General features: G+C 34.3%; 1 protein-coding gene across 2 annotated transcripts; it reads left to right on the top strand.

Annotated features, from left to right (window-relative positions):
• The first annotated feature begins 24 nt into the window (after positions 1 to 24).
• Positions 25 to 27,666, top strand: CUNH16orf87 (chromosome unknown C16orf87 homolog). Of its 2 annotated transcripts, XM_005008650.4 has the most exons (4): positions 25 to 239; positions 5,677 to 5,773; positions 18,499 to 18,681; positions 23,905 to 27,666. In XM_005008650.4, exons 1-4 carry the CDS (start codon positions 174 to 176, stop codon positions 24,021 to 24,023), a joined length of 465 nt encoding a protein of 154 aa, XP_005008707.4. In that variant the 5' UTR covers positions 25 to 173; the 3' UTR covers positions 24,024 to 27,666. The 2 variants fall into 2 exon arrangements, with proteins under 2 accessions (XP_005008707.4, XP_063105365.1); XM_063249295.1 differs by lacking the exon at positions 18,499 to 18,681.

The raw sequence follows: 27,666 nt of genomic DNA, 5'->3' as shown, positions 1-27,666 counted from the left end.
GCCCCCGCCGCTCCGCCCCCCGGCGCGCAGGCTCGTGAGCTCGCGCACGCGCAACGCCGAGCTTCGACCCGCTTAAGGAGGGAGCGGGTCTGGAACAGGAAGGCCGAGCCTGGCGGAGGCCGGGCGCCGCGGGCGCGGGGAGGGGCCGCGCCGCGCTGCCCTAGGAGAGAATCATGTCCGCGACGCGAGCCAAGAAAGTGAAGATGGCTACCAAGTCTTGCCCCGAGTGCGACCAACAGGTGGGCGCGGGCGCGGGCGCGGGGGCGGGCTGACAGGGCCGGGCCGGGCCGGGCCAAGGCGGGGCGGGTCGGGTCAGAGCGCCCAGCGCGCGCAATCACCCACGACGCGAGAACCCACGTGCGGGTGCAGCCCGCGCCCCGCCGCGTATCCGCGTCTGTCTCGGCGCTTTGTCTTGGGCAGAGGGGCGGGCGGCCGCCCTGGCCGGGAGGAAGGGCCGCGTATCAGGGCGTTGAGTGGGGGCGAATTTGGAGATCTTTCTCCCTTCAGCGTTGTTTGTGATATTTTCGATGTTTTGCACTCGCGCGAGCTTCTTTGCATTGTTTTTAATGGAACCTGAGTAGCGTCCACACTGAAACCTTTCTGGGCGCACCTCATCCCAACCTTCTATTAAAAACTTGGCGTGTCTGTTTCCACGTCTTTTAAAACATGTATTTATATACTTTCCTGAATCTTAGATTATTCCTATCATAACTGTCATTTACAAAACAAAGTCTCTTGTTTCGTACTTTTAAAGCGTGCTTCCTTCTCTACTAGAATAGATATATTTCTCTGCCTTACATTTTAATAATTAGTTAAAATTAGCTGGGTTAAGATCCTTCTTAAGACTCTCATTTCATCCAGACCAGGGTGTGTTTTTTTCCTTTTCCACTGAGTGGAGTTTTTCAAAATGACTACCTCCTCCGACCCCCTTTCTTTTCCTTTCATGAAGAATAATTTTAAATGGCTGGAGACACTGACTTATAAAATAATATGCCCAGTTTAATGCACTCTTCAAGAAACAATCTTGAGGTCGATCAAATCTTGTGACAAACACGTTACATGTTTCAGTGTTATTTACAAGCAGTGGTAAAAATGCTGACAGAATGGTTGTGCAAGATGATTTATTGAACTCTACCAGTACGTTTAGTCATCTTTTCCAAAGAGTTACTTTCATTCTTACCGTTAAACTAAAGCTGTTAAATGTTGACAAAATTGGACTTTTTGTTGTATGGCTGTTGGCAGATTATTTTTAAGTCATTTTCACTTATCCCAATTAATCAATAAGGTTAACAGGATATGCATTCGAGTTTCAGTTGGGCAAAAGTAATTGCAAATCCTTTCCTTATTTTACTTGGCATAAAGGGATCTTTCAAGAAAAATCTGTTTTTAATATCCTGTTTAAAGAAAAAGCGTAAACTTGTGGGAACCCCTAAAACTGTTTAACAAAACATGACAGTATTTATTTGGAAAGGTCACTTTAATTTTGCGATGTGAACACATGCACACATACATTTTTTAGTATAAAGTCAGCTGTATCTTGGTTTACTTAGGGTGCCATAACATGGTGGTCAAAGCTGTAGACATTTATTTTCTCACAGTTTTGGAGGCTGAAAGTCCAAGATCATGGTGAGAGATTGCCTACCTTGCAGAAGGCTCTTTTTTGAGTTTCCCCATGTGGCAAGAACAGAGGGCAAGCTCTCTCTAGTCTCTTGTAAGATTAATGGTCTGATTATGAGGGTCCCACCTCATGACCTCTTGTAAACCTAATTATGTCTTTAAAAAGACACTTATCTCTACATAAGTATCCCAAGAGAGTATAGTTTATGGGTTTAGCAGATGAATTTTTTTGTGGGATGCAAAGTCAGTTGCAGTGCACTACATAATTTAATATGTTGATTTGTCATGTCCTTTATTCAGTATATAAAATGACAAATGAAAACTTGTGATTCCTAGGAGATTTTTCTTTTCGTAAAAGTAATTGAAGGAAGTCATAGGTTAGCTGGATGTGGTGACACATAACTATAATCCCAGTAGTGGGGAGGAAGAAGGATGGCTTCAAATTTGAGGCCAGCCTGGGCTATATAGGCCCGTGAACTAGATAAGCAAGCTCCTGTCTCAAAACAAAACAAAACAAAACGAAACAAAAAAAAAACCCCAACCCTTGAGATGTGTTATATAGTACCAATTCCCCATGGTGAATGTAATCATTATGTATTGCAAATATGTACTAATAAAAATTAAAAATTAAATCCAAAACCAAAGAGTCATAGGTAAATTTTAGCTTTTTAAGTATTTGAGAACTATTTTTAGTTACAAACTAGAAAAAAATCTAATTGTGAAAGCCATTTTCTAAATGTGTTAGGACATTGCTGTGGGTCTAAATTAGACTTTAGGTAGAGTTTATAAACAAGTGTAAAATGTTTAAAAGCTTGAGATGATGTCTCAGTTGTATATTCTCTAAGTTTAAAACAAAGCTACAGAGAACAAGAATGAAGTGTTTTATAACAGTTCCTTTTTAGTCTTCTACTAAAAATATGGTATAGTTTTGAAACATGTAAGCCACAGTGCTTTTTGTTCTCAAAAGGTCTCATCCACTGAGCACTCAGAATTTTCATTTCACAGTTATTGTTAGTTTTTTGGTATCTTTTCTGTATATTTATTTTTGCTTTAATTTGAGCAACTTTTTTTCTTTGATAGGAAATCATATGTAGCATATTGCAATTGTGTCTACTGTGGATAGCTTTGGCTCTAGTAAAAAATATGCAATAGTGTCTCCTTGTTTGTAGGGGAGTCCCTTCCAAGACCCTCTGTGAATGCCTGAAACCTCAGTAGTAAGCCCTGTCTGTGTTTTTTTCTAATACATACATACCTGTGATAAAATGTAGTTTATAAATTAAGCTGATATGAGATCAATAACTGATAAGATACAGTATATTATGTGAATGTCATTTTTTCCAGTTGCTCTCAGAATGTCTTATTACAATGTGTTCATCCTTGACCTTTTGAATAACTGAAATCTCAAAAAATAAAATTGGATAAGGTAGGACTACTATAAATGAGTTCTCTCTAATATGATTATTTTAAAGCTTTTTAAATAATATAGTGAAACAGTGTAGGACAAGGATATTTCTTTTGCAGCATCTTAACTTTTAAAACATGGAAGCACCTTACGTATAATTATCAGGAAGTAAATAATGCTTTCAATTTTTTTCCATTTTAAAATTCTAGAAATATAGCATTACAACTTTCCTCATTGATTTCAGTATTCAATTTGTGTGTGTTTATGTGTGTGGCTTTGCACTGGCTGCACCCCTAGCCTCTTTCAATCTTTAATTCAGGTTCTTATTAAATTGCTGATTTGCCCAGGGTAAACTGAAACCCATGGTCCTCTTCCTCAGGCTTCTAGAGTGCTGGGATTGCAGGCGTGTACCACCACACTGGGTTCCTACCAATTGAAATTCAAAGGAAGTTTAGGGTGTTTGAATTAAATCCAAATTATACTGTTGTATAATTAATTTAAGGAGGTTGCTGTTGTCCAGTCTAAGTTGTCCATTCTGTTTTGTAATATTGTAGTTTATACAGGATCTGGATTGTGGGGTTTTTTGTTTTGCTTTCTGGGGCAAGGGTTGGGTGGGATTTTCCAATTATAAACAAGAATTTAGAGCCAGGTGTGAAACACAAATGTAACCCAGCACTTAGAAGGCTAAGGCAGGAGGATTGCTGCAAGTTTGAGGCTAGCTTGGACTATGTAGTAAATTTAAAACCAACTTGAATTATAGAGTGAGACTAAAAACAAAAAAATTTAAAAAATGAAAATAAACAGGGCTTTAAAATGAACTAGCTCAGGCACATGTTTTTTGAGAACATATTAAGGCATGAAAATCAGCCTGTCATTTGAATTGGTGCATCTGAATCTCAAAGCCCTTTGTACATTTCTCCCATCCAAGTACTAACCAGGCCTGACCCTACTTAGGTTCCGAGATCAGACGAGATTGGGCATGTTCAGGGTGGTATGGCTGTAGACTACATTTCTCATCTAACTGTAGTACACGCTTAGTTGTTGTGGCTGAAGGTCAGTTTATTGGGTTCTAGCAGCTGCAAGAAAAAGGTTGCTGATTAGCAAAGGAGCTGTTGATTAAGGACATCATGCTTTTGTGTGTTTTGGATAGCATTAGTTTAAAGTAGTTTACTGTGTTTGCCTTTATGATGCATTTAAATGTAAAGGAAATAAGTCAGTATCTTTGTTTCTATAAAGTTAGGAAATTTTAAAAAATGATAAACATCTTCTTTGAAGAGCTTTTACACTATTAAATTGATTTTTAAGATGCTCTAAAACAACCACATTATGGAATACTCTTTTACATGGCTTGAAGCATTCTCATCACTTTTTTTTTTTGTCTTTTTCGTTTTTGTCGGTACCAGCCCCCTCTCATCACATTTTTAATAAATCAAGCTGTTAGATGTTCCTTTTTATAGTATTCATTGTTAATGTCTCTTAAATGCAAATTGGGAGTCCTTTATTCAGTATTTTTACATGAAGAAAAAGATTTCTGCCAAAATTTCAGTTTAGCTTCATTAGATAGAATATATTTAGAATTGAAGCATTCTGTTCATACATGAATTACAATCTTTATGACTTTTAGCAAGTAAAGTTTATCTTATGAAAAGAATTGCAGTGTTCTGAGTTTTTTAATTAAGACTAATCTAATTTTTGATGAAATGTCTTGATTTTAGGAATCATTAACTTTAATAATAGGTGAAACAATTATGGGGACAAATTAAAAATTTCAGTGATTTTTAGTAACATTTGTCTAAAATATACAGGTTTGGAAACAGAAACCTGTGGGATTTAAATGTTTTGTTCAAGATCTTTTCTGTGAATTGGACTATAACTAAATAACTGCATCTCAACCCCTACATTCTTTTTTGTTTATAGTGTATTTGTGACTCTCAAATTGGTTGTTGAAAACTGTTGGTTTTTTTCAGGGGTAATTGGCATCTTCCTGTCTCATATTGAAACCCTGAGTTATTTTTGGTTCATTTTATTTTATCACATTTAGTAAGTTTTGACCTGAATCTTGTTTTTCGTCTTTAAAACTTGTGACAAATTTACCTTTTCTCTGTGTTCATTCTCACTGTTTTAATCATGTAGTTGGTACCTGATAATCTTACGATTAACTTCCCCTTACCCAGTTTGCTCTGTATCTCAAACTAGTATTTTAGGAAATTCTGCTTTTTTTCTGAACAGTGTCTCACTGTTTGGCTCATACTTGAATTTGTAATAATCCTTATGCCTCAGCCTTCTGAGTGTTGAGATTATAGGCATGGACCACCACACGCATTAGAAGTGCTACCTTTTTTTCTTACGTAACATCCCTTGGCACTGACCCTTTTAAGATTTTCTGTTGTCTATTACATTTTGCACTTTTATCATGCATTTACTGCTTATGGTGCTGCTATAGTATGAGATAGTACAGTGTTCATAGTACTGTAAGCACTAAGAAGATGTAAGTCTGTGTGACGTGATACTCTTCTGTCTCATACAGTTTGTAGTAAGGATGTTGTGTTTAAATAAGTCAGTGATTCCTACTTCAAGTAATTTAGAGTTAATTTGAGGAAATTAAACACTGAGAAATTTAGCAATAGAAAAAGTAATTATTTTCTTTTTTTCTACAGGTTCCTGTTGCATGTAAATCATGTCCCTGTGGTTACATATTTATTAGCAGAAAACTTTTAAATGCAAAACACTCAGAGAAATCACCATCTTCTACAGGTAATTGTGAAAATGTAATAGTTTTTAGGTTTGTTGATGTGGAGATTTAATTTTATGAATTTACATTTCTTATTGTTGTTGAAGTTAAAAATTAAAACCTTACCTATGGGAGAGCTGGGGACCTAACTCTGAGTGCTAGAGTACCTGTTATCATGCTTGAGACCCTGGGTTCCATCAGGACTACTAAAAACACAAAAGACAGCATGGCCATTAGGAATCAGTTTATAATGCTGATAAGGTGTGTAACATTTAAAATTTTATTTTTATTATAAGTTTTATTAAAATTAAAAAATTTTATTTTTATTATAACTTTTATTAAAATTAGTTAAACTAGGCCTGCTGGCACCTGTTTGTAATCTGGGGACTGAGGCAGGAGGATGTCAAATTTGAGACAAGCCTCGAAGCATAATAGACCTATCTTAGAATAAAAACATAAAAGCAGCTAGGGATGTAGCTGTGTGGTAGAGTGCTTACCTAATATGTACAAGGGAGTTGCATCAATCTCCAGCACCCAAGAGAATATTAAACGTATCTGATTTCCTCAGTGTCAATTATTAGTCCTTTAAAAAGTTTTATTTACTTTTAAATTAAATAAATAAATATAAATATTTATTTACTTTTGCAGTGTAGGAGATAAAACCCAGGTCCTCATGAATGCTAGACAAGCACTCTACCTTTGAACTATAGCCTCATCCCCTAAGTTGTACTAAAATATACAGTTTGAATGAGTTTTGACATAAGTACAGACCAGTCAAGCTATCACCATAGTTGATGTGGTGCATGTTTATCATTCTGAAGTTTCCTAGTTTCCCTTTGTAATCCTTTCCTGGTAGTAGCCCCTCCCTAAGTAATCATTGCTATTTCCTTTCATTATTTACTTAAATGGTGTCATTTATCATATAGTACTGTTTTTGAGGGGCTGGCTTCTTTGAGCATAATTATTTAAGACTTACCTGTGTTGTATATCAAGAGTTCATTTCTTTTTTATTGCTTTGTAGTATTTGTGTGAATATACCACAGTTTATCCATTCACCTATTGATGGATACTTTTTTTTCTCTAATATTGGTTAAATGTTTTTATTTTTTATTTTTTTTTTTTTGTCTTTTTCCTTTTTATTGGTACTGGGGATCGAACTCACGACTGCCTGCTTGCAAGGCAGGCACTTATGCCGCTGAGCTAAATCTCCAGCCCGGTGTTTTGATTTTTAGCTAGTGACTGGAAAATGTAATTTAGTTTTGATATGAATGTGATTTTTTCATTAGTTGTTTTAAAAACTCAGAATATCTAAAGATAATTTTGAATTTGTTGCTACTAATGTAAATTGGTTTTATTTAGTAGCTATATTTATTAAAAGATAACATTTTGTTTCCTGTTCTTTGATGACATCAGAACTTTATATAATCTTAAGATATATTGATTTTGATACATATTTATTCTGCGTCTTGGGCATAAAGCGTTGAATCTACTAAAAAGGTGATTGCTGTCATAGAGCTTACATTCTTGTGGAAATAGACAGTAAACAAACAAACAGAAAATATAACCTTGTTATGCATACTATGTGGGAAATAGTATGCATTTTCTTTCTAAGGGCCACTGGCAGGCTGGAGACTGGAGACTGGAAGTTTCTCGGAAGTGGCATTAAACTATCAATAGGAAGAAGAGTCTAGCACTGGTAAAATCAAGGAGAAGAATATTCTTGGCCAATGGAAATAGTTGCAAAAGTTCTAAAGCCAAAGTTTCTGATATTTTAGGAACAAAAAGACCAGTGTGGTTGCATTGTAGACAGAGCAGAAAGTGGGACATGATTCAGAGGGATAGATAGAGGCCAGATTATGTAAGGTTTGTGAACCAGAATCAAATGGATTTTGTTTGTAAAATGCAAGGAGTAACTGTCCCTGGATTTAATTTACAATTAAATTTATTTCTTTCTCTCTTTTTTTTTAAAGGCAGGGTGTCATTGTGCAGTTCATTCTGGGCTTGAATTCATTGTGTAGCTCAGTGGCCTCTCAAACTCACAGTGGCCCCAAACTCACAGTGATCCTCCTGCCTCAGCCTTCCACGTACTGGGATTATGAGCATGTGCCGCCTTATCCTGCCTGTTTCTTTTTTCTTGTCTTTGTGTTTTTTGGGAGGGTACCAGGAATGGAAATCAGGACTTACTCTTGCCAAGCTGGCGCTGTACCACTGAGCTAAATCCCCAGCTCAGATCTTTTTTTCTTTTTGTTTGGTACTCACAGTTGAATTCAGTGTGCTTGCCAGGACCTTGTGCTGTGCTGCTGAACTGTATCCCCACCTTTTTAGTATTTTTGTTTATTTTATTCTGTTTTTTATTTTACTTTTTTTGGTACTGGGAATTGAACTCATGCCCTCACACTTGCCAGACGGGTGTTCTGCCACTGAGCTGTATCCCTAATCCTTAAATTTCTTTAAGGTTATTTTGGATAACTAACTTTGGGAAATTTAAAAAGTACAATTTTAAAAAATTTAATCAATATAATATTTGTATATTATGAAGTACAGAGTATGTTAGTTTAGTAGATGTGTGTAGTATATAATAAAAAATTAGGACAATTAGCAATTTTGTCTCCTTAGATATGTATCACTTCCATATGTTGGGAACCTTCAAACTTGCTGTTTTTAAGTAATCATAACTTACTGTACATAGGCTGTAGCTGTGCGGCTATGCTGTAGAACGCTAGAATTCCTTCCATCTCAATGTTATTTTAGTTAACCTCTCTTCCCTCCTACATTTCCTAGTCTCTAGTGGCTTCTCTTATTGACTTCTTAGCTTTCACATGGGTGAGATTATGTAAATTTTTTTTTTTTTTTTTTGTACTGGAGATTGAATTTAGGGCTTTGTGCTTGCCAGCCATGCACTTACGCCTTTGAGCTATATCCCTGGCTGTGTAATACTATCTTTGTGTGCTTGGCTGTCTTCGATTAACATGATGAACCTGATGTCCTCTAGTTCCATCCACATTGCTACAAGTGACAGAATTTGCTTCTTTTTTTATGGCTGAATTATGTTCTACTCTTTATATATACCTTATATTCTTTACACATTTATCCACTGAGGAATACTTAAATTGATTCAAATATGTAGATATTCACTATTGTGAATAATGTGTTAATAAACATGGGCGTGCAGGTATTTCTTTAGTATATTGGTTTCATTTCTTTAGGATATACAGTCACTTGTGTGGTTGCTGCAGCATATATGGTAGTACTTTTTTTGTTTTGTAAGGTACCTCCATACTGTGTTCGATAGCAACTATACTAATTTACACTGTCACCAGTGGTGTATAACAATTCCCCTTTCTGTCCATACTCACTAGCATTTTCTTTCTTCTTCTTCTTTTTTTTTTTCTTTTTTGTGGTCTTTCTGATACTAGCCATTCTGCCTGGGATGGGATAATGTCTCTGTAAGTTTGATTTGCATTTTCCTGATAGTTGGTGGTGCTAAGCATTTTTATATACTTAATGGCTGTTTTGTATGTCATCTTTTATGAAATGTATATTCAGATCTTTGGACCATTTTAAAAATCAGGTTGTTTTCATGCTGTTAGATTGTTTAACTTCCTCTATATTGCAGATATCAATTGCCTGCTGGATAATAGTTCATAAATATTTTAGTGCATTTTTAAGGTTTTTTTTTCCACTGTTGTTTTCTTTACAGAGCACCTTAGTTTGATATTATCACATTCAGTTTTCTCAGCAACACTTACTAAAGAGACTGTCCTCTCTGCCATGTATGTTCATACCACTTTTGTTGAAAATCAGCTGGTTATGTGTAGATTAATTTCTGGGCTCTGTATTGTTTCTCATTGGTCTCTGCCAGTACTGTGCTGTTTTGATTACTAGAGTTTTGTGTAGTATGTTTTGAAGTCAGGTGTTGTCTTTTTTTTTTTTTTTAATTTTATTTAAAAGGAAAAAGAGAAAAACACAAAACAAAACAAAGCGGTGTAAGGGTACACGTAATACAGAACTACAAAACAAAAAACAAAAAACAGTAAGAAATCACCAGTTAATAGATTACATATTATCATCTTAGAAATAGTTGCTCAAATCACAGCATCAAAGAATACAAAGTGGACATTCAAACAGTGAGACTGCAAACAGTTGTGTTCAATGATCCAACCAAAAACATTAATATGGTCAGCTATTTAACACCCCTAAACACACTTGCTGTTGTATCCTTTAGAGCTCTTTTTTTTCCCTCTCTTTCTTACAACAAAATTTACACATTTTGGGTTTTATTACTCCTTAGTTCTTATTACTTTTTTGAGGGGGAGAGAATAAAGTCAAATATGGCAAAACAAAGCTGTCAGTCAAAACCAAGGATAGACATAGCACATGATGTAAAACAGAGTACAAGGTTATCAACAATGGTTATCATAACGTCTCTTGTTTCCTTAAAAAGAATGGTCTATCTCATTAGGTATTATAAAGTTGAACAAAACAGTAGAGAACAAGACCAATAAAACTTAGGCATTGTAAACATTACAGGACTTCCAACAGGTGTTGTCTTCAGTTTTGTTCTTTTTGCTTAGGATTGCTTTGACTATTTAGGGACTTTTGTTCCAAGTCAGTTTTATGATTTTTTTTCCTATACTTAGAAGAATGTTGTTTGGTATTTTGATGGGGATTGCCTTCACTGTATCACTTTGAGGGGTATGGATATTTTAACAGTTCATAAACATAGGATGTGTTCTCTTCAATTTCTTTGATCATTGTTTTATATTTTCCACTCTTGCTCTTTTTTTACGCTATTACAAATAGGATTACCTTTTTAGATTTTTTTTAGCAAGGTTATTATTGGTACATAAATATGCTATTCTATATGTCTATTTTGAATATGGTAGCTTTTCTGAAGTTATCAGTTCTAACAGTTTTTGGTGGTGTCTAGATTTTTGTATATAAAAAATATAATGTATTTTGTATAGGGGTTAATTTAACTTCCTCCTTTACAGTTTGAATGCTCCCTTTTTTCTTCTTTTGTCTAATCTCTGTTGCTGACTTCCAGTACTCTGTTGAATAGGTGTTTGAATATCTTTGTCTTGTTCTAGATTTTAGAGGAAACACTTCGTTTTTTTCCCATTCAGTATAATGTTGATTTTGGGTTCATTATGTAGACTTGTATATGTCTGTTGAGGTATGTTCTTTCTATACTCAGTTAGTTGAGTATTAATAAAGAAGGGATGCTGAATGACAATATAATTTTAGGATCACTAGTTCATTAACTGCTCAATTGTAAAGAAAGTTAAACTAGAGAATTTACAGAGCAAATTTTGTCCAGTCTGACAAAGACGTGAAGATTTTTTTTTTTTTTTTGGTACTAGGAATTGAACTTATGACCTCATGCTTGCCCGGCAGGTGCTGTGCCACTGAGCTGTATCTGCAGATGTGAAGAATTATAAGTGCTTTTGTGAACATGGCAAAATGGTTACTGATTCTATGGGTGAGATCATAACTTGGCAAAGCCTTTTAAGAGAGCAACTTTAAAGGGGTTGTTAAAAGTTTTAACTGCACCTAATCTGGAATTGAGAGTTGTTTATGAGTGTATATTTAACTTAGCCTAATTGTTTAGATATGCAAAGAAGTACTTGCTAGGATTTTGAAAGCAATATATTGTAGTAGCAAAAGTTGTCAATAAAAGAAATGGCTTATGTATTTATTTTAGATAGGGCCTAGCTGCGTAATTCAGGGCTGCTCTGAACTCTTGGTGATCCTCTCTCATCCTCCCAACTGCTGGGATTATAGATGTGTATCATCGTACCCAGCAATAATTAGACATTTAAAAAAATAGATTTTGTTTTGTTTTGTTGCAGCAGTAGGAATTGAACTCATTTTTACTGAGATACATTCCCAGACCTTTTTAAACTTTTTGAGACCATATTGCTAAGTTGTTCAGCATGGAGTTGACCTTGTAATCTTCCAGCTTCCCAAAGAAAAAGAAGTTACTAAAGCTCAAATAGCAATTTCTCATTTAAAAATGAAATCAAACTTATAAAAGATTTTTTAAAAATTTCAATGGACTGAAACCTCTGGTTAAACACATTTTATGATTTGCAGGAACTGTTAAGGGTAAATAGATTTATCTCTGTTTTAGAAATACACTAATCATTTTTATACTTCATAATATGTATAGGAACAGAGGTGCAAAAATTAATTATATACAGTTTAGTCTAGCAGAATATATATATAAACAGTATTGTAGAAACTAAGAAATTCTTCAAAGTTTAAAATTAATTTTGGTGAGAGGAAGACAGATGAATGTTAACAAAGCAGTGTTAGGCAGGCAAAGTGGTACATACCTGTAATCCTGGCATTCTGGGAAACTGGGGCAGGGCACTGATTAATATTATTGCCAAAATACAGAAGATTTTGTCTTGGACTAAAATGTGAAATATTACAGTGTTTCTTTCCTGCAAAGAGTTGCTTTTTCCTTGTCATAAGGAGGCTTGAAACGTGATTTTCTATTTTTTTGTCTTTTTGAGACAGGATCTTGCTATGCAGTTCAGGCTGGCCTTGAGCTCACTTTGTAGCCTAGGCTGGTCTCGAACTCACAAGGATCCTCCTGCCTCAGCCTCCCGAGTGCTGGGATTGCAGGCGTGAGCAACCACACCTGGCCTTAGAAAGATGGTTTTCTAAGTTTTGCTTCCTCTGTTAGTTCCTTTGTAAAGATCCAACTATTCTACAGTGGTTTTATAGCTTCCTGGTGGCTTGCTTCCCTTATTTTTTGTCCTAATTTGGCAGTATCTTTGGGAGTCTCTTGAGAAGAACATCATTTATTCCTGTTTTGGATGATAGTTTCTTCTATTCTGATTTCTTAAGCACACCGCTTGTCTATTTTGCTGACATTCTGTAATTTTGGTTGATTTATGGTATTTTTTCCTTTTTTTTCCACTCTGGATTTCCTTTTCCCATGTTGACTCATCTCAGTGATATTTTGGAAAAGGTGGTAATAAAACGGATGTACTCATTCTGTATTCAGAAGTACTTACTGTATGTAGTTAATGTTCTAGATTCTGTAAAGAAAATAGACTCTGTAAAGTTTGTATTGATGAGGGAATCATAGTAAGCATATAAATAAATAACAGATTATAAATAGGAGTAGGTTATAGTAATAAGTTGGGCTGGGAGATCCAGATGGGTAGCCTATTAATTGATTTCTGAAGGGAAAAAAGCCTGATTCACGAAGAGTTTTGGGGAGAGAGCTCTTGATAGATAGGTTAGCAACAGACTGGGGACAGAGGGAGAAGCTTGTTTTATGAGAAAAAAGGTGTATCAGGAGTGTAAGGAACAAAATATCGTAACATAAGATTGGAGAGAGACACAAACGTTAGGTATTAGGAGAATTGGGTTTTCAGTAAGGAATGTTTTGCTTTTTCTGAGTGTAAGGTAGAGTGAATAAAAGGGTTTTCATTACCAAAACTAATGAATGGCCTTAATGAAAAGGATCTGTAAAATTTAATTTAAAAAATACGACTGCTGTGTAGAGATTGGTTTCTCTGGGATGTTGTCTGCATTGCTCCAGAAATGTTGCAGAGAAATGAAGAAATGAAGCGGGAAGAGAAATGAAGAGATTGTGGATATATTTTGCAAGGAGTACCTATTTGATCATATAAGAAGCAAGATGTGTCACAAATGACAGATTATTTGTTTATGTAACTGGTTGGTACTGTTTACTAATAAATGATCAAGGTTGGAGGAAAAACATATTCAAGAGAGGAAATCAAGAGTTTTGATTTAATGCATCAGAAATATTTATGAGATATTCATGTGAAGTCATTGACAGATTAGGGAAAAGATCAGAGTGGAGGGTGAATTTTAAGCCATCCTAACAGCAATGGGTAGCTCCCACAGCATAAGACTAATTTTTTCATAAAGGCACTGAAACATGTTTATTCTTCAGAATATTTCTATTGATGAATTATTAATTTTATGAGTTTTATATTAAATGAGTGCTAAGCAGGAAAAAATAAAAATATTGAGTTTTTAATATTTATTGAATGTTTATATAAAAGTGTTAGTTTTTTTTTTTTATTTTTGAGACAAGGTTTCATTATGCAGTTCAGGCTGGCCTTGAACTCACTTTGTAGCCCAGGCTGGCCTCAAACAGTGATCCTCCTGCCTTAACCTCCCAATTGCTGGGATTACAGGCATCCATCACCATGCTAGCTTCAAAATTTTGAACATTGGGTCATTTTGGTGAACAGAGTCTAAAAAAACCCCAAATTCTTACATGAAAATATCAGCAGTACTTTATTTAAAAAAATCTTTATTTCAGTTATCACACCTAAGCTAGGCAGCACACATGACAACAGAGCACATTCTATATACACATTTCATTTACACTGATATCATGTGTAAAATTTTGCTTTCCTTTGCTTTTTGTAGGATATACTGGAATCTCAGTGGTCCTGCTGTTTTGTCAGCAGATTGTATTTTATACAGTGCATAGATTAGAGGAAAATGAAATATCAATAAAATAAAGTGTTACATTCGTAATATGGGTTGCATATTAGAATATACTTCAAAATTTTCACAGAAGTTGTGTACTTGCTTACCAAACCTAAAAGATAACATCAGAAATAAATTCCTATATAAACTACAATGAAAATACCAGTGGACCTCTACAACAAAAATAATCTGCTTCAGTTGTCACACCTGAGGCAGACTTCACATGACAATAGCATGTTGCAAGCACACATCTCACTTACACTGACAGCAGGTGTGCTTAGCTTTCTTTTCTTAGCAGTATTGGCACCTCTCTTCTGTTTTGTTAGGAGGTTCCTCTATATTGTACAATATGCATGTAGCAGGAAAATAAGATATCAAAGTAAAATGTCAAAGTAAAGTGGGTGCTTAAAATAGACATCAACATTTTCACATCAGCTGTTTACTTGCTTACAGAACCTAAAAGATAACATGAAAAATAAAAAGTTATGTGAACTACAATGTAAACACAAAAGTCTTCCACAAAAATAGGCTTTGCTTCAACCGTCACACCCAAGATAATCTTCACACATGAAAGCTGCATGTTCCATATACAAGTATAGTGGACACTGATAGGATGTGTGTTTCGTTTTCCTGTCTTTTCTTGCAGGGTACAGTTGGCATCTTTTTTATTTTCTTGTCATCATAGTAGGTCTTTGAGATGTTGCACCTGCCTGTTCACCTAGCCGCTCACCAATGTGCATCATAATTTTTATGCATAGTTATCTGGGCAGAGACATTTTGGCTTTCCTTTGCTGTAAGTGGTCTCTATTAAGTTCCAGTCCCAGTCCTTTAAGAAAATTTCTCCAAAATGTTTTACACTTGTTATTTTCTTTTAAAGTATCAAACTATTTATGCAACACATGTTTAGGATTAAGTAAAACACAACCGTTGGGCAGTGCTTTGCATTCAAGTGACATAGTTGCTGCAAAACTCATCAAAAATATCTCTCCCATCTTTGGTTTTGTTAAAGTTTCCATCTCAGACTTTGGTTTTGTCAGGATTTTCCTATCAGTATTCCCGTCATGGTGAAATGTCCACATCAGCAGTACCAGTTTGTTTTTCTTTGCCATATTGGAGGTCAATGTTAATGTTCTGAAGTCTAAATATTGTGCTATACAATTCTTTGTTTTGAAATTGTAACATTGGAATTTTCTGCTTTGTTCCTGTGTACAGTTCCTGTCCTGGCCAACTTGTGCTCTTAGTAAATTAACACTAGGAAATGGTAAACCAATTGTCAAGTGTCACATTCTGTAATTTGTAAGTTTGGGAGATGGGGGCAACAAGTGTGCTCACAACATCATTCATTTATTACTATATAAATACGGATCTGATAGCTGAGTTCCAGGCTGACGGTCTAAATTGAAGACATGTTTAAGTCTTTGCAGCTACAAGGGCATAAATTTTTAATGCAATATTTTGGCCTATAAGTCTTTTACATTCCTACAGTCAGCATAAGAAGTCTGAGCTAAGTATAGCAGACCCACGAATGCTTCCAGTTCAGCTAGTGAAGTGTCATAATAAATACAGTTTTTAATATGGATATTGGTGCATATAGAACGTTTTCCTTGCATTTCAGCCTTGTGTATTTCACAGCATCTTGTAGCATTTCATCTGTTAAAGTTTCCAATGAATGGCAGTGGTGGCATTCTATCCATTTCATTTCACCCCTGCCAAGACTTTCACTGTAGTTTTGGACCATTCCCTTTGGTTATGTGGGCATTTTGCAACATTTCAACTAGTCAAATATGAACTCACAGTGGTGCTTTCTTTGTCATCTGAATCAAGGAAGTCTGCATTCCCTATGTCCATATCAGTTGATTCTTGCTCCTTTTCCTTGTCACAGAATGTTTGGCTGACATGACCAATGTCAAAGTCATTGTCCTGACCATCATCATACACCCATACCATTCTTATGTTATGAAAGCATGAATCTAAGCATTGATAGTAGTTACCTGATTTTTTAAAAACATGACTACTAAATAGGAAGCAATTATGTACTTTTGTCAGTAGACTTATAAAGTCTGCTTATTTCTCTTTTAGTAATGTTAGCAGTTAGTGTATAGATCTTTTAGGGCATTACAGGTTGAAAAATAATTCTCTGATTCTATCAGTCTTTTTAATTTATTACATTTAATAATTGTAAACTAGAAAGCTTCCCTTCCTCTGCTCTTTGGCTTAAAATTAGTGGTGCAGTTTAAATAGAAAAAGCATGATAAGTGACAAACATGTTGGTGTATGCCGATAAGCCCAGTATATGAACACTGAGACTAGGAGGATCCTCACTCATTCAAGGCCAATCTGAGCTACATAATGAGTTCAAGGCCAACCTGTACTGTGTAGTGAGACCATGTCTTGAAGAGGAAAGAAAAAGCAGGATTAATCCTTTATTAATATGTTTCAGTCTGTTACAGTTAATTGTTTGTAATTGATGTTCAGATTGTTCTGTTGATACAGGAGAAATGCTTGATGTCAAATACTCTTGAGTTTGTGTCCCCTGAAGTCGAAGAAAGAATTCTGAGAAACAGTGTAATGTAAGAGTAGGAAAATTTATTGGAGAAAAGGAATAGGGTAGCTCCTGAGAGAGAGCAAAATCGTGAGGTGGGGTGCAACATATGTCAAAACTACAATCAACCAGTATGGTTGCAAGTATTATATTCGCTTAGGTAATACTGATCTGAGAGTAGCTAGGGTACATGAATGACATCATTAACCTTGTCCAGTAATCTGTATTCTAAAAAGTGTTGTATTTAGTTTTAGTAGTCTTAGTGGGAGAGGATGCCCCATCCCTAATGTGATAATGGGAAATCTCAAAAGAGTGATAGCAATAATCCCAAACTTCCGTTCTTTCCTTAGGGAAGTATATAAAACTAGGCATTGTGACTTTACTCTTCAGATGCAACTCCAGCGATAGTCCTGATACAGTCTTATCTTTTGCACTGACTCCCTTGAGGTTCCAGTCCTGTCTGACTGCCTACTACATTTCTGTATAACTTAGCTGTTTATACTACTACCATGGTCTTTTAAAGTTAGACTGTGTGTGTTTTAACAGACCCTAGTTGTCCTTGATAGCTTTCTAATAATGTTCTTATGTTATCCAGTATATGTTGAATCTTAGGTTTAGGACTAATTCTCCAAGGATATGTATGGTATTTAGAGATAACTATTTTACCTTTTTCTTCTTCTTTTTTTTAAATAGTAGCTTACTGTAGTCTTTCACATTGTTTCCTTTAGTTCTCCAGATATGAATTTTCCTATTCATTTTACTCCTTTATACTGTGACGTTTTAGGCATTTAGGGAATTCTTATTCACTGTTTTGATTCATGTGTATATTAAAACTTTTTGTTTTGTCTTTATTTTTTATTTTTTTGTGGTACAGGGAATTGAAGGTCACATGCATATTAAGCATGTGCTCTGGCATGGCATCTACATTTTTTCCTCCTCCATCCCCTTTTTCATATTTTATTTTGAGACAGTCTTGCTAAGTTGCCTAGTCTGTCTTTGGTCTTAATGAACCTTTTGCCTCAGCCTCCTGAGTAACTGGGATTACAGGTATATGCCGCTATCTGGGCTTACTTTTTGTTATGTTTTTGTCATATTTAGCATTTTTGTTTGGAGTGAATGAGTAACTTTTTAAATAAATTAAATGACCTTCCAGGAAATTTCCTATATTGCTGTTCCCCCTATGGAACAGTCTTGTCTTAGGCACTTCCACTAGTGAATACTATTTCTTTTTCTAGTGTTTTAAAAATATTTTCTGTGGGTGCTCTGATTTTTATTAGACTATTAATGTATGATGTCTAAGGTCAGTTTTGCTTCTGCGTATTTGGCATATGTCATTCTGTAATTCAGGATAAAAAAGGAATGGAATTTCTTTCCCTTTCCTGATAATTTCACTATTTTTAGCTGGAAACAGAAGCAAAAAAATGCAGAAAGTTTGCTGTGCAATTGTTTGAACTTGTAAGCACTGAAATTAAAGTAGTCAAATGAAAAAACTGTGTTTGTCTTCCAAGATTCCTTATAACACATATGTTTTTGTGAATCTGAACTTTGTTGTTTGTTTTTTTCTGTGTGGCTGAGGGAAATATATATGCTGTAGTTCTATAAAATATGCCAGGAAGCTTACCTTAGTGCTATTTAGAAAATAAAAGGAAGACAATGAGAACTTGGGCACACAATTCTTGCTAAGCCCTATAATATTATCGCTTTTATTCATCCATACAGAAAACAAGCATGAGGCCAAGAGGAGGCGAACAGAGAGAGTTAGGAGAGAGAAGATAAATTCTACAGTAAATAAAGATTTAGAAAACAGAAAGAGGTCTCGAAGTAACAGCCATTCAGATCATATCAGACGAGGAAGAGGAAGACCTAAAAGTGCATCTGCCAAAAAACATGAGGAAGAAAGAGGTATGAATAAATCCAAGTAGCTTTTTCTCAAGTATTAAATTGATCAGAGATCTCAGATAGTAGTGAAGAAAGTGGAGGCCTTGAGCTCCTGTAGTTAAATCATAACTTATATTTTAATTTGAAAGCATTCCCCTGGTGGTAGATGCTTAATTTAAAAAAAATACAGAAATTCCTAGTGAAACCCTAAAGATTTAAGATAAGTAAAATCTAGTTTGCTATGAACTGATGGCAGTAGAGTTCAGAGGTAATAATTTGTATTGGACATCTTTGAGAAGCCTAATAAAATTATTGTAGGATTTTTTAATAGAGAATATGAAATTAAAGCGTAATTTAAAACTGTTATATTGTAAATTTAAAACATTTACTATTTAAATTTTCTTGATAAGAGTTTTTCATCAATTGCATATTGGGAGATTTGTGTGTTCCCTACATTGAGGCAGTGTTTGCATGGTTAGGTAAATTTTTCCTGATCCAAAGTGAATTTGTTTCTTCTTACAGGTGTTCTCCTTTGTTCTGACAAGTAATATGTTTACTGATGACTGGTTTTTAGCTATTAATTAAAATTTCATCTTTTCTTTTTCTAAAGATATCTTTATCTCTTTACATCTTTTAAAAAGCTTTATCACAAAAAATTTCAACATAAAAAAGAATAGAGAGAATAGCATTATGTACCTTTCTATGCCTGTAAATATCCTTTTTAAAAGTGACACTTCCATTTTAGAATGAAAGCAGGGTAGAGTGGCATGTGACTAAAGTCCCAGTACTTGGGATGCTGAGGCAGGGGAATCACTTGAGCTGGAAATTTGAGACCAGCTCAGGCAATATAGTAAGACCCTGTGTAAGAGGAGGGGATTATTTTCAAGCCAGTAATTAATGAAAAAAAAAGGATAGTTGTTCTTTATAATTATCTAAAAACTTCTATCAAAAAGATTTTATCTTCAGTGAAATCTGTTGATAATTTTTTATATTATTTATATTTTGCTTTGCTTTTCTTCAGATATTCTTAGTATTCAGTTGTTTTCTGTGTAAATATAAGTTTCTATTGAGACACAGAATTTTCTACTATTTACCATTTATTTTTTGTATTTTTATTTGAATAAAAACCTACTATTGAAGGTGGCCAGATATAACTATGTAAGTGTGTTAGGGAATATAAGTGGTGTCATTGGCTTCTATCAAAGTTACAGGTATCTTAACATGTGACTAAAGAAATAAAGTTTATATCATTATGATACTGTTTTAATTGAATATTCTGTGAAGGCCATACTTAGATGCTCTTTAATTTTTGGATACTTTTTAATATTTTTTCTCTTTTGTTGTGCTATTACAGAGAATTTGAATTACTGGTTTAGTTTGAATGTGTTTCTTTAATAATGAGATCATCAGAATAAATAATGAGATCATCAGAAAGTCTATTAAGGACTATTTTAAAAGGGACACTGGGTAAAATCAACAGAGAAGAAAGAAAACAAATACTGCTTGATTCAAAACCCAGAATATTTTCGGTTGAAGTAAAGGGATTCTAACTGAAAGAACAGAGATAAGGAGACAGATAATGACAGTTTTTTTAGTTGGTTAAATGAAGTCTGTATAACTGTGCTAGAACTTTATACATACAGGCTTGAATTTATATTTCATGATTAAATTGAAAAAGATTTATTTGGCTGCAAATAGTTTTCAGGCATTTTTAGTTTACTATAGTAAGTTTTAAAGAAAGGTGTTTCTAGAATAAGATAACACTTTAAAAATTTTTTGATGCAAATTGCACAAACTAGTTCAAAGCTCTTTCCGTAGCATAAAATGGAATATTCTAATGTAGACAGGGGAGTCAGCAAACTTCTCACAAAGAACTATATAGTAAATAGTGGTTCATAGTCTTTGTTACAACTACTCAGCTCTGTCAGTGTAGCTGGAAATATAAACCATATGTAAATGAATGAGCATAGTTGTGTTCTAGTAAAACTTTATTTTAAAAAGAGGAGGCAGTGAGATTTGGCATCCAGGCTGCTGTTTGCCAATCCTGATGTAGACCATTGTTCTCTAAATAGAATATGGATAGGAACTACAAACTTAGACATATTTGTGTATTTTAGAATTCTGTGATAATGCTTTTAAGGGCTAAGTAGCCAATTTAGTTTTGTTTTTATTCATTCTCTGCTTTTATGACCCTTAGATTTTGAAGCAGGCTTTAGCTGTTTTAGCATATGAATTGGGGAAAACCTGATAATGTATCTAAGAGACAAAAATTTTTAAAAACTTCATTATGGTTTTTTTGTTTGAAAAAAGAATATGAAAAAAAGAAAAAGTCCCCTGCCTCCCAAGTTTATCTTTGGAAAAGATAAGATGAAACAGTCCCTAACCCTAGGGAATACCAGGCATTGTTGAAGGCATAGTTGCTACACTAAAGGTAAAAGTTGTACCTGGTAAATACTCAGTTCACTGTTTAGGCTTACTAATGCCTTGCAGGTAATAGAAATCGGAAGTTAATTTTCTCTAGTAATCTGAAGAGCTCAAGAGAAAAAGTCTAAAATAAAAATACATGCCATCATTAGCAATTTCACAAAGAAATGACCTACTTAGAACTTAGTGAAGTCTCTTTAAGCTCTCTTCAGATGCTCATGTTTCTAATCAGCTTTTTTGCTCAGACTTCTAAATGTGAATATATTATCAAGAGTCACCTGGATATACAGAAGAAATGCTTTAATGTAAAAGACAGCCTAAATCCCAAGGAAAGAAAAAATAATTTGGAGAAAACCAAGTATTTGCTGGTATGGGGCAGGGGGGACTATCATTACTCTCCTTAGTAAAAGAAGGTATGATAAAACAAGATGCTATTTGAAAGGTAGAGGTCGAAATGGTACCTGGAAAATAAATTTCTAATTAAGAATTTTAAAATTCAAGCATATGATTCACAGAAGAAAAAAACCCAACAATAATAGAACAGTTCCAGAAAATATAGCAGTAGGAAAAAATATTTAAAAAAAAAAAAAAAAAGGAAAGGAAAAGTTACGAAATTTAGAAGACCAATCTGAAGTGTTACATTTATAAATAACTGAAGTTTTAGAAAAAAGCATAGAAGATGGAGAAGGCAGTCTTCCGTGAAGTATCTCAACAGAATTTCCTAAACCTGAAGGACATTGAGTTTGCATATTAAAAGGACCATGAAATTCTTGACCAGTGGATAACTTAAAAAATGGAAATGATACCAACGCCTGTCATTTTATATCACTGTAAAAGAGAAAATTTTCTAGGTTTCCAGAGGGAGCAAAAATAAATCCAAATGGTCTTAGAATTAATGCAACGGAATATTACATAACAATCAGCAGATTGTATGAACTGATATGACCAGTAAACACTGAGCCAAAGACGATAGACACAAAGAAATACATAATACATATGTTTAAGAAAAGATAGTGAACCTATGGTAGTAGAAGTCAGTACAGTGGTGCTGGTGTAAGTTGGGAGTGGACTAGAAAAGAGCACAAAGAACTTTCTGAAGTGAAGGAAATTTTCTGTCTTGATTGTGTTTGGGTATGCATTTGTCAGAACTCATGTAGTTGTCCACTTTGGAGGATCTATGTATGTCACTAAATGTAAAGTTAGCAGTAATTTTTAAAATAGCTATAAAAAGGTTTTTTGTTTGTTTGTTTTTTTGGTTTTTTTTTTAAATAGTGGAACCAGTCAAACTTACCCATTCTAAGGGGTAACTTCCAAGTCTTTACTCAAGGTAAACAAAATATACTTTCTGATACTCAGAGCTTCAAAAATTTTGCTACCCATATTCCCTTTCTCAAGAAGCTATTGCAGTTTACGTGCTACCAAAATGAAGTAAGTCAAAAATGATGCTGGGATTCAGGATACAAAGGATCCAACTGAAGAGGGACATGAGAAGTTCCAGTATAATGCTGAAGAAGAATCACAAGATGCAATAGGCCTAGAGAGCAACCATGAAATGGGAAGATTTGAAACAATTTTTTCAAGAAGATAAAACTGACAAAATACCTAATATATTTTAACATCCTGACATTTCTACAACTAACAGAGAGTTGGAGTTGATTTGGAAATGAAAACTAAGCAAATAAAAAGAGAGAGTCTCTTCTGGGAAAACAGTGTGCAGGACAAATGACTCACATAATCACAATGATTTTGAAAATTGAATTTCAATATTCAGTTGAAAATCGATGTTACTGAAATTGTGATTAAGCTAGAATGAGAAGATGACAGGATAAGTGGAGTGTTCGTGGTGGGACAAGAAAAGCAAAACAAAGCTGGGTTTGGTGGCACATGCCTGTAATCCCAGCACTAGAGAGCTGAGGCAGAAGCATCAGAAGCAAGGCCAGTTAGCACTACACAGTGAGACTGTTTCGAAAAGAAAACAAAAACAGAGAGTTGCAAAACAAATCCTAAATTTCCATAGTAGAGGGTGAATATGTAATTCCTAAAACCAGAAAGTAATATCTTTCTTATAAAATCTCAGAATGTATGCAAGTCAGGTTTTTATAAAAACAAAAAGGAGCAATGGAAAAAACCAAAAAAATTATCTAGAAAGTAGGAAATGTACATGGGAGAATGGACCTCTGTATTTTACAAAGTTTTATAAAGATGATTTGACTAAATTAGATGTGTGTTTAACTTGGATTAAAATGTTAAAACAGTCACCCAAACAGAATCACAATACAGTCTGAAAACAGTAATTTGGACAGTAAGTAACATAAAGATGTTAATGTAATTTCAAATGGTTCATGATTTAATAGGTTTTCTTTTTCTTTTTCAATTCATCTTCTATGAACTTGGATTTCATTTGTAATCATGAGGGGAAAAATAGAAATAAATGTGGCTTTTCTTATTTCCTACATTAGAGTTAAAGTAAAGATGTTAGTATATTCATTAAGTTACCATTGATGTTAAAAGGACCATCTTCTAAGATAAGAAATTTAATTTTGTTTGAGGTATTTCTTACTAGTGAGGAGAAAGAAACATGAGATTCTTAAAGAAATTTGTAACTGCTAGACTATATATATATAACTATATAGTCACTATGTGGTCTTTATTTCAATACCTCTGTGTACTTTTTTTAAAAAAGTTTAGTAGTGTAACATTGTATATTATATGTGTAATATTTAATTGTCTTTTGAAGAGATACTTTAAAGTGTTAAAACATTTAAAAAATTATTGCATCTGCTGCCATGATACTAAACTTTCCCTTTTTTTTTTTTTTAACAGAGAAACAGGAAAAGGAAATAGACATCTATGCTAACCTCTCTGATGAAAAGGCTTTCGTGTTTTCAGTCGCCTTGGCAGAAATAAATAGAAAAATTATCAATCAAAGACTTATTCTCTGATTCTGTCTGAAGAATCTGTTGAAACTTTCTTCAGGATTGCATCAGCAAATTCTCAAAGTGATGGACTCTCAGGAGCATTCTGACTACATCAATAAAGGGCATTGATTGATTTTTTATTTATCATTTAGCCTGCGCCACACTTTTGGAACAAAGTTGTATGCTCAGACTGTTCTGGAATTTCCTTGTTTACCAAGGAATATTGTCATTGTTTTAGGTTGGAATATTAGTAGGAGTATTTAAAAACCAAACCAAACAAAATGTTGGATGGGTGGATGTTAAAAATAAAAAGGGGTCAGAGTAGGGATGGAAGTATGAAAATGAGGGGAATGAAATGGTTGATAGTTTTCAGGTTTGGCACCAGAGATGCAATATTTTAAATACTATGAGACAGAATGATGTTTAAATGTACACATATATGACAGATTTTCCATACTAACAGTTGCGTATATACAGTTCATTTACCTTTAATAAATTGGCAATTGATATTTTATTGAATGGGGAAATAAGAACATAAGCTGTAAATTTGTCCTAATTGATTTTTTTCCTTGGCCATTTTTATGACATGAGGTATGAGTTATATTTTTAGATATACTTTCTAAACAGTTTGGAAGTTTGGGTGCTATATGAAGAAAAACATTTAAGGATATATCATACTTCAGATGTCGACATCTTGTTTTATTGAATGTAATTTATTTATTGGTTACAAAAACTTTTTTCCTCTCAGAATGGTGCCTGTTAACCTAAACTTAGAATATATTTATTACATGGAAAATATTTCTTAGCCACTTTTAAGCAGTAATGTTTTATTTGAGCGGATGTTCATTTATACATCCTGATAATTATTTAAACTGTTACTTAACCTCACTGAAAGAAAAAAAATAAAGCTTAATATTGAAACTAAGTAGACTAAATATTGTGACATAAGCATTTTGTCCTAGTGAAGTTCCTGAAATATATTTCAGTTCTCAGTTTTTCTAATGCTAAGTCACGACCATCTGTGGTTGATGTGTAGTAAGTGATTTTACATTTTGGTATACCAATTTCATGGTTAATGTGTTTAGATTTGGCAGAAATTTCCCTTATCATTCCCCTTTTCATTCCCTCCTCTACCAATTTGAAGTCCCTAAATCATATTAGGAGTCAGCACTTAGACTTCACCTCTATAGGTATATACAATCTCTCTTCTTTTTAAGAAAAGCATATATTTATTTTTAGTTGACACATAATAATTGTACATTATGGAGCACAGGGTAGTTGGCATATCTGTCACCTCAAACATTTGTTATATTTCTTTGTGTTGTAAACAGAGGTCTTCTATAGTAGCTGTTTTGAAGTATACAATTATTATCAACCATAATTGCCTTTCAATTTCAACAGTAGCACTGTCAGCTTCATCTTTTTATCTTGCATCTCCCATCACCTCCCAAAAGAAAATAGGTCTGCTCCCCCCCCCTTTATTTAAATTGGCAGAGGGAGCCTAAGAGATAGTCTACATAGAATGTAGAATTTTCCTAAGAAACCTTTTAATCTTTGTGTCTACCTGCAAGTACTGCTGGAGTTACCTTGTATTTATTTCAGACTCCTAGTAATAAAGTTTTCCCATGATTGTAATATGATTTTATTTTTGAAGTATGGAAATACTATAGGAAAACTTCTGATTTTGAGTGAGAAATCTTAAACAGTAATATCTAAGTGTCTTTTGGAACATACTGTATATGTCCTCAGAAGAAAGGAAGAATAGCCAGTGGAATAGGTGTCACAGTCTGTCCATTTAAAGATGAAGATCATTAGAGGAAAGTAATATATGTTAAAATATTCACTAGATACAGTGAAGGAGATACTGACCTGGGCTTACCATATGGAAAGTATTTTACTTCAAATGGTCACAGTGTTAAATTGTTTGGCGGAGGTACAAATTAGGTTTTCCATGTTCATGACATATGTCATTTAACCAGTTTCTTTAAAACCTGTCTTCTCTGGTAGATAAAATTTAAAATTTTCTTATTACAAAAAGCTAAAAAATTTGTTTAGATGTGTTGTAAGAGTTCCAGAAAATAAAACTTTGTTACTAGTATTGAGGAAACCTCTGTTGGTCAGTGAATGTCCTAAGAGTCTAATTACAGTTCTTTAAATACTTGACCCAAAATTTGTTCTGCTGTAGGGTCTGGGAATATAGCTTAGTGACATCAGTGCCTGCCTGGCAAACAAAGATCCTGAGTTTGATTCCTGGTACCAACATTTGTTCTAATCTTTGTAAATTATATGATTATACAATATGTCCTGAAATTGTCCTGTGATTAGATTAGGTCTGTTGATATATTTGGCTTTTTGTTTTTCTTGTTTTTTTGGTTTGTTTTTGTTTTTTTAGAGGAGTCTCACTATATATATAGTTCATGTAGTTCAGGCTGATCTCAAACTCAGTGATCCTCCTGCCTCAGTTTTGAAATATGAATAAGATGACATAAAAGTAATTTGAGAAAACTTGGAACATAGAGTAAACGACAGATTTGTATTTTAAAATTTCTTCCTTTCCAGCTGGGGATTTAGCTCAGCGGCGTAAGTGTCTGCCTGGCAAGCATGAAGTCGTGAGTTCACAACTGGTGAATCCTGGTACCAAAAAAATCCCTGGTACCAAAAAAAAAAAAAAAATTTCTTCCTTCCCACCAACTCCATGCTATTACAACATATTTTGAGGAACATTTTAGCAATTTAGTGCTTGAGGTTTGATTTTGTTGTTCATTAGTTTCATACATGAACTGTAAAAAGTATTTTTATGTGCGAGGAGTCCTTGGGTGATACTTAAATATAAATTATCTAAAAGCAAGGAAAATAGTACAAACTATTTCTAATGTAGCATCAGTGGAAATGATCAAACAGCTTGAGATTTATAGTCAGATGACAAAAAAATTACAGAGCTGGGAATGGCTTAGTGGAAGAGTGCTTTTATCTTTTTTGTTAGTGCATGTTTACTATATATAATAAAAACCTTTATTGTGGGGAACTGCTTCATGTACATATTGCATCTTGATCCTTGTTACTTCCCTTTGTCCCCTCCTGTAGCCCCCAGCCTCCAGTAAGAGTACTTGCCTAGCATGTGTGAGCCCTTGGGTTCAGGTGCCCAGCACCACCACCCCCTCAAAAATTCAAAATGTAGTCTGAGTAAAATCACTTCAATTTCAGGAAACACACCCGTTTTACATCCAGAAAATAATTACATAAGTGTTTTCCTAAGAATTCAAATTAAGTATTTTGATTCCTAAAGTCTAATGATTTCCCTTGACACTTTAAATGTTATGGTAAAAATGAATTCACAATGTATTTTGACTTCCATCTTAACCTGTGTGTTTATCTTTTACATTTAGATATGTTAAGTGATATATTTAATATAGATGTGTTAATTACATTTAATTCTTTGCAAATACAACCTAAATACAGGAAGTTACAATGTCTGTTCATCCTCCCTGATGCTGGAGGTTGACCTCAAAGCCTCATGCATGCTAAGAATGTGCTGTACCATTTAGCTATGTATCCCCAGCACTTTATCCATTTTTAAGGGATTTTGGAGTTTTTTGTGTATTGAGTTGTAGTTCTTCTAGTTATTAACTCGATTTCCAAATATATGACTTGCAAATATCTTCTTCCA

The sequence above is a fragment of the Cavia porcellus genome, unplaced genomic scaffold (assembly GCF_034190915.1).
Source record: "Cavia porcellus strain 051 isolate PalLab524CR breed Dunkin Hartley unplaced genomic scaffold, mCavPor4.1 scaffold_5, whole genome shotgun sequence".
Taxonomy (NCBI): Eukaryota; Metazoa; Chordata; class Mammalia; order Rodentia; family Caviidae; genus Cavia; species Cavia porcellus.
This window is presented reverse-complemented; position numbering and strand designations above follow the sequence as displayed.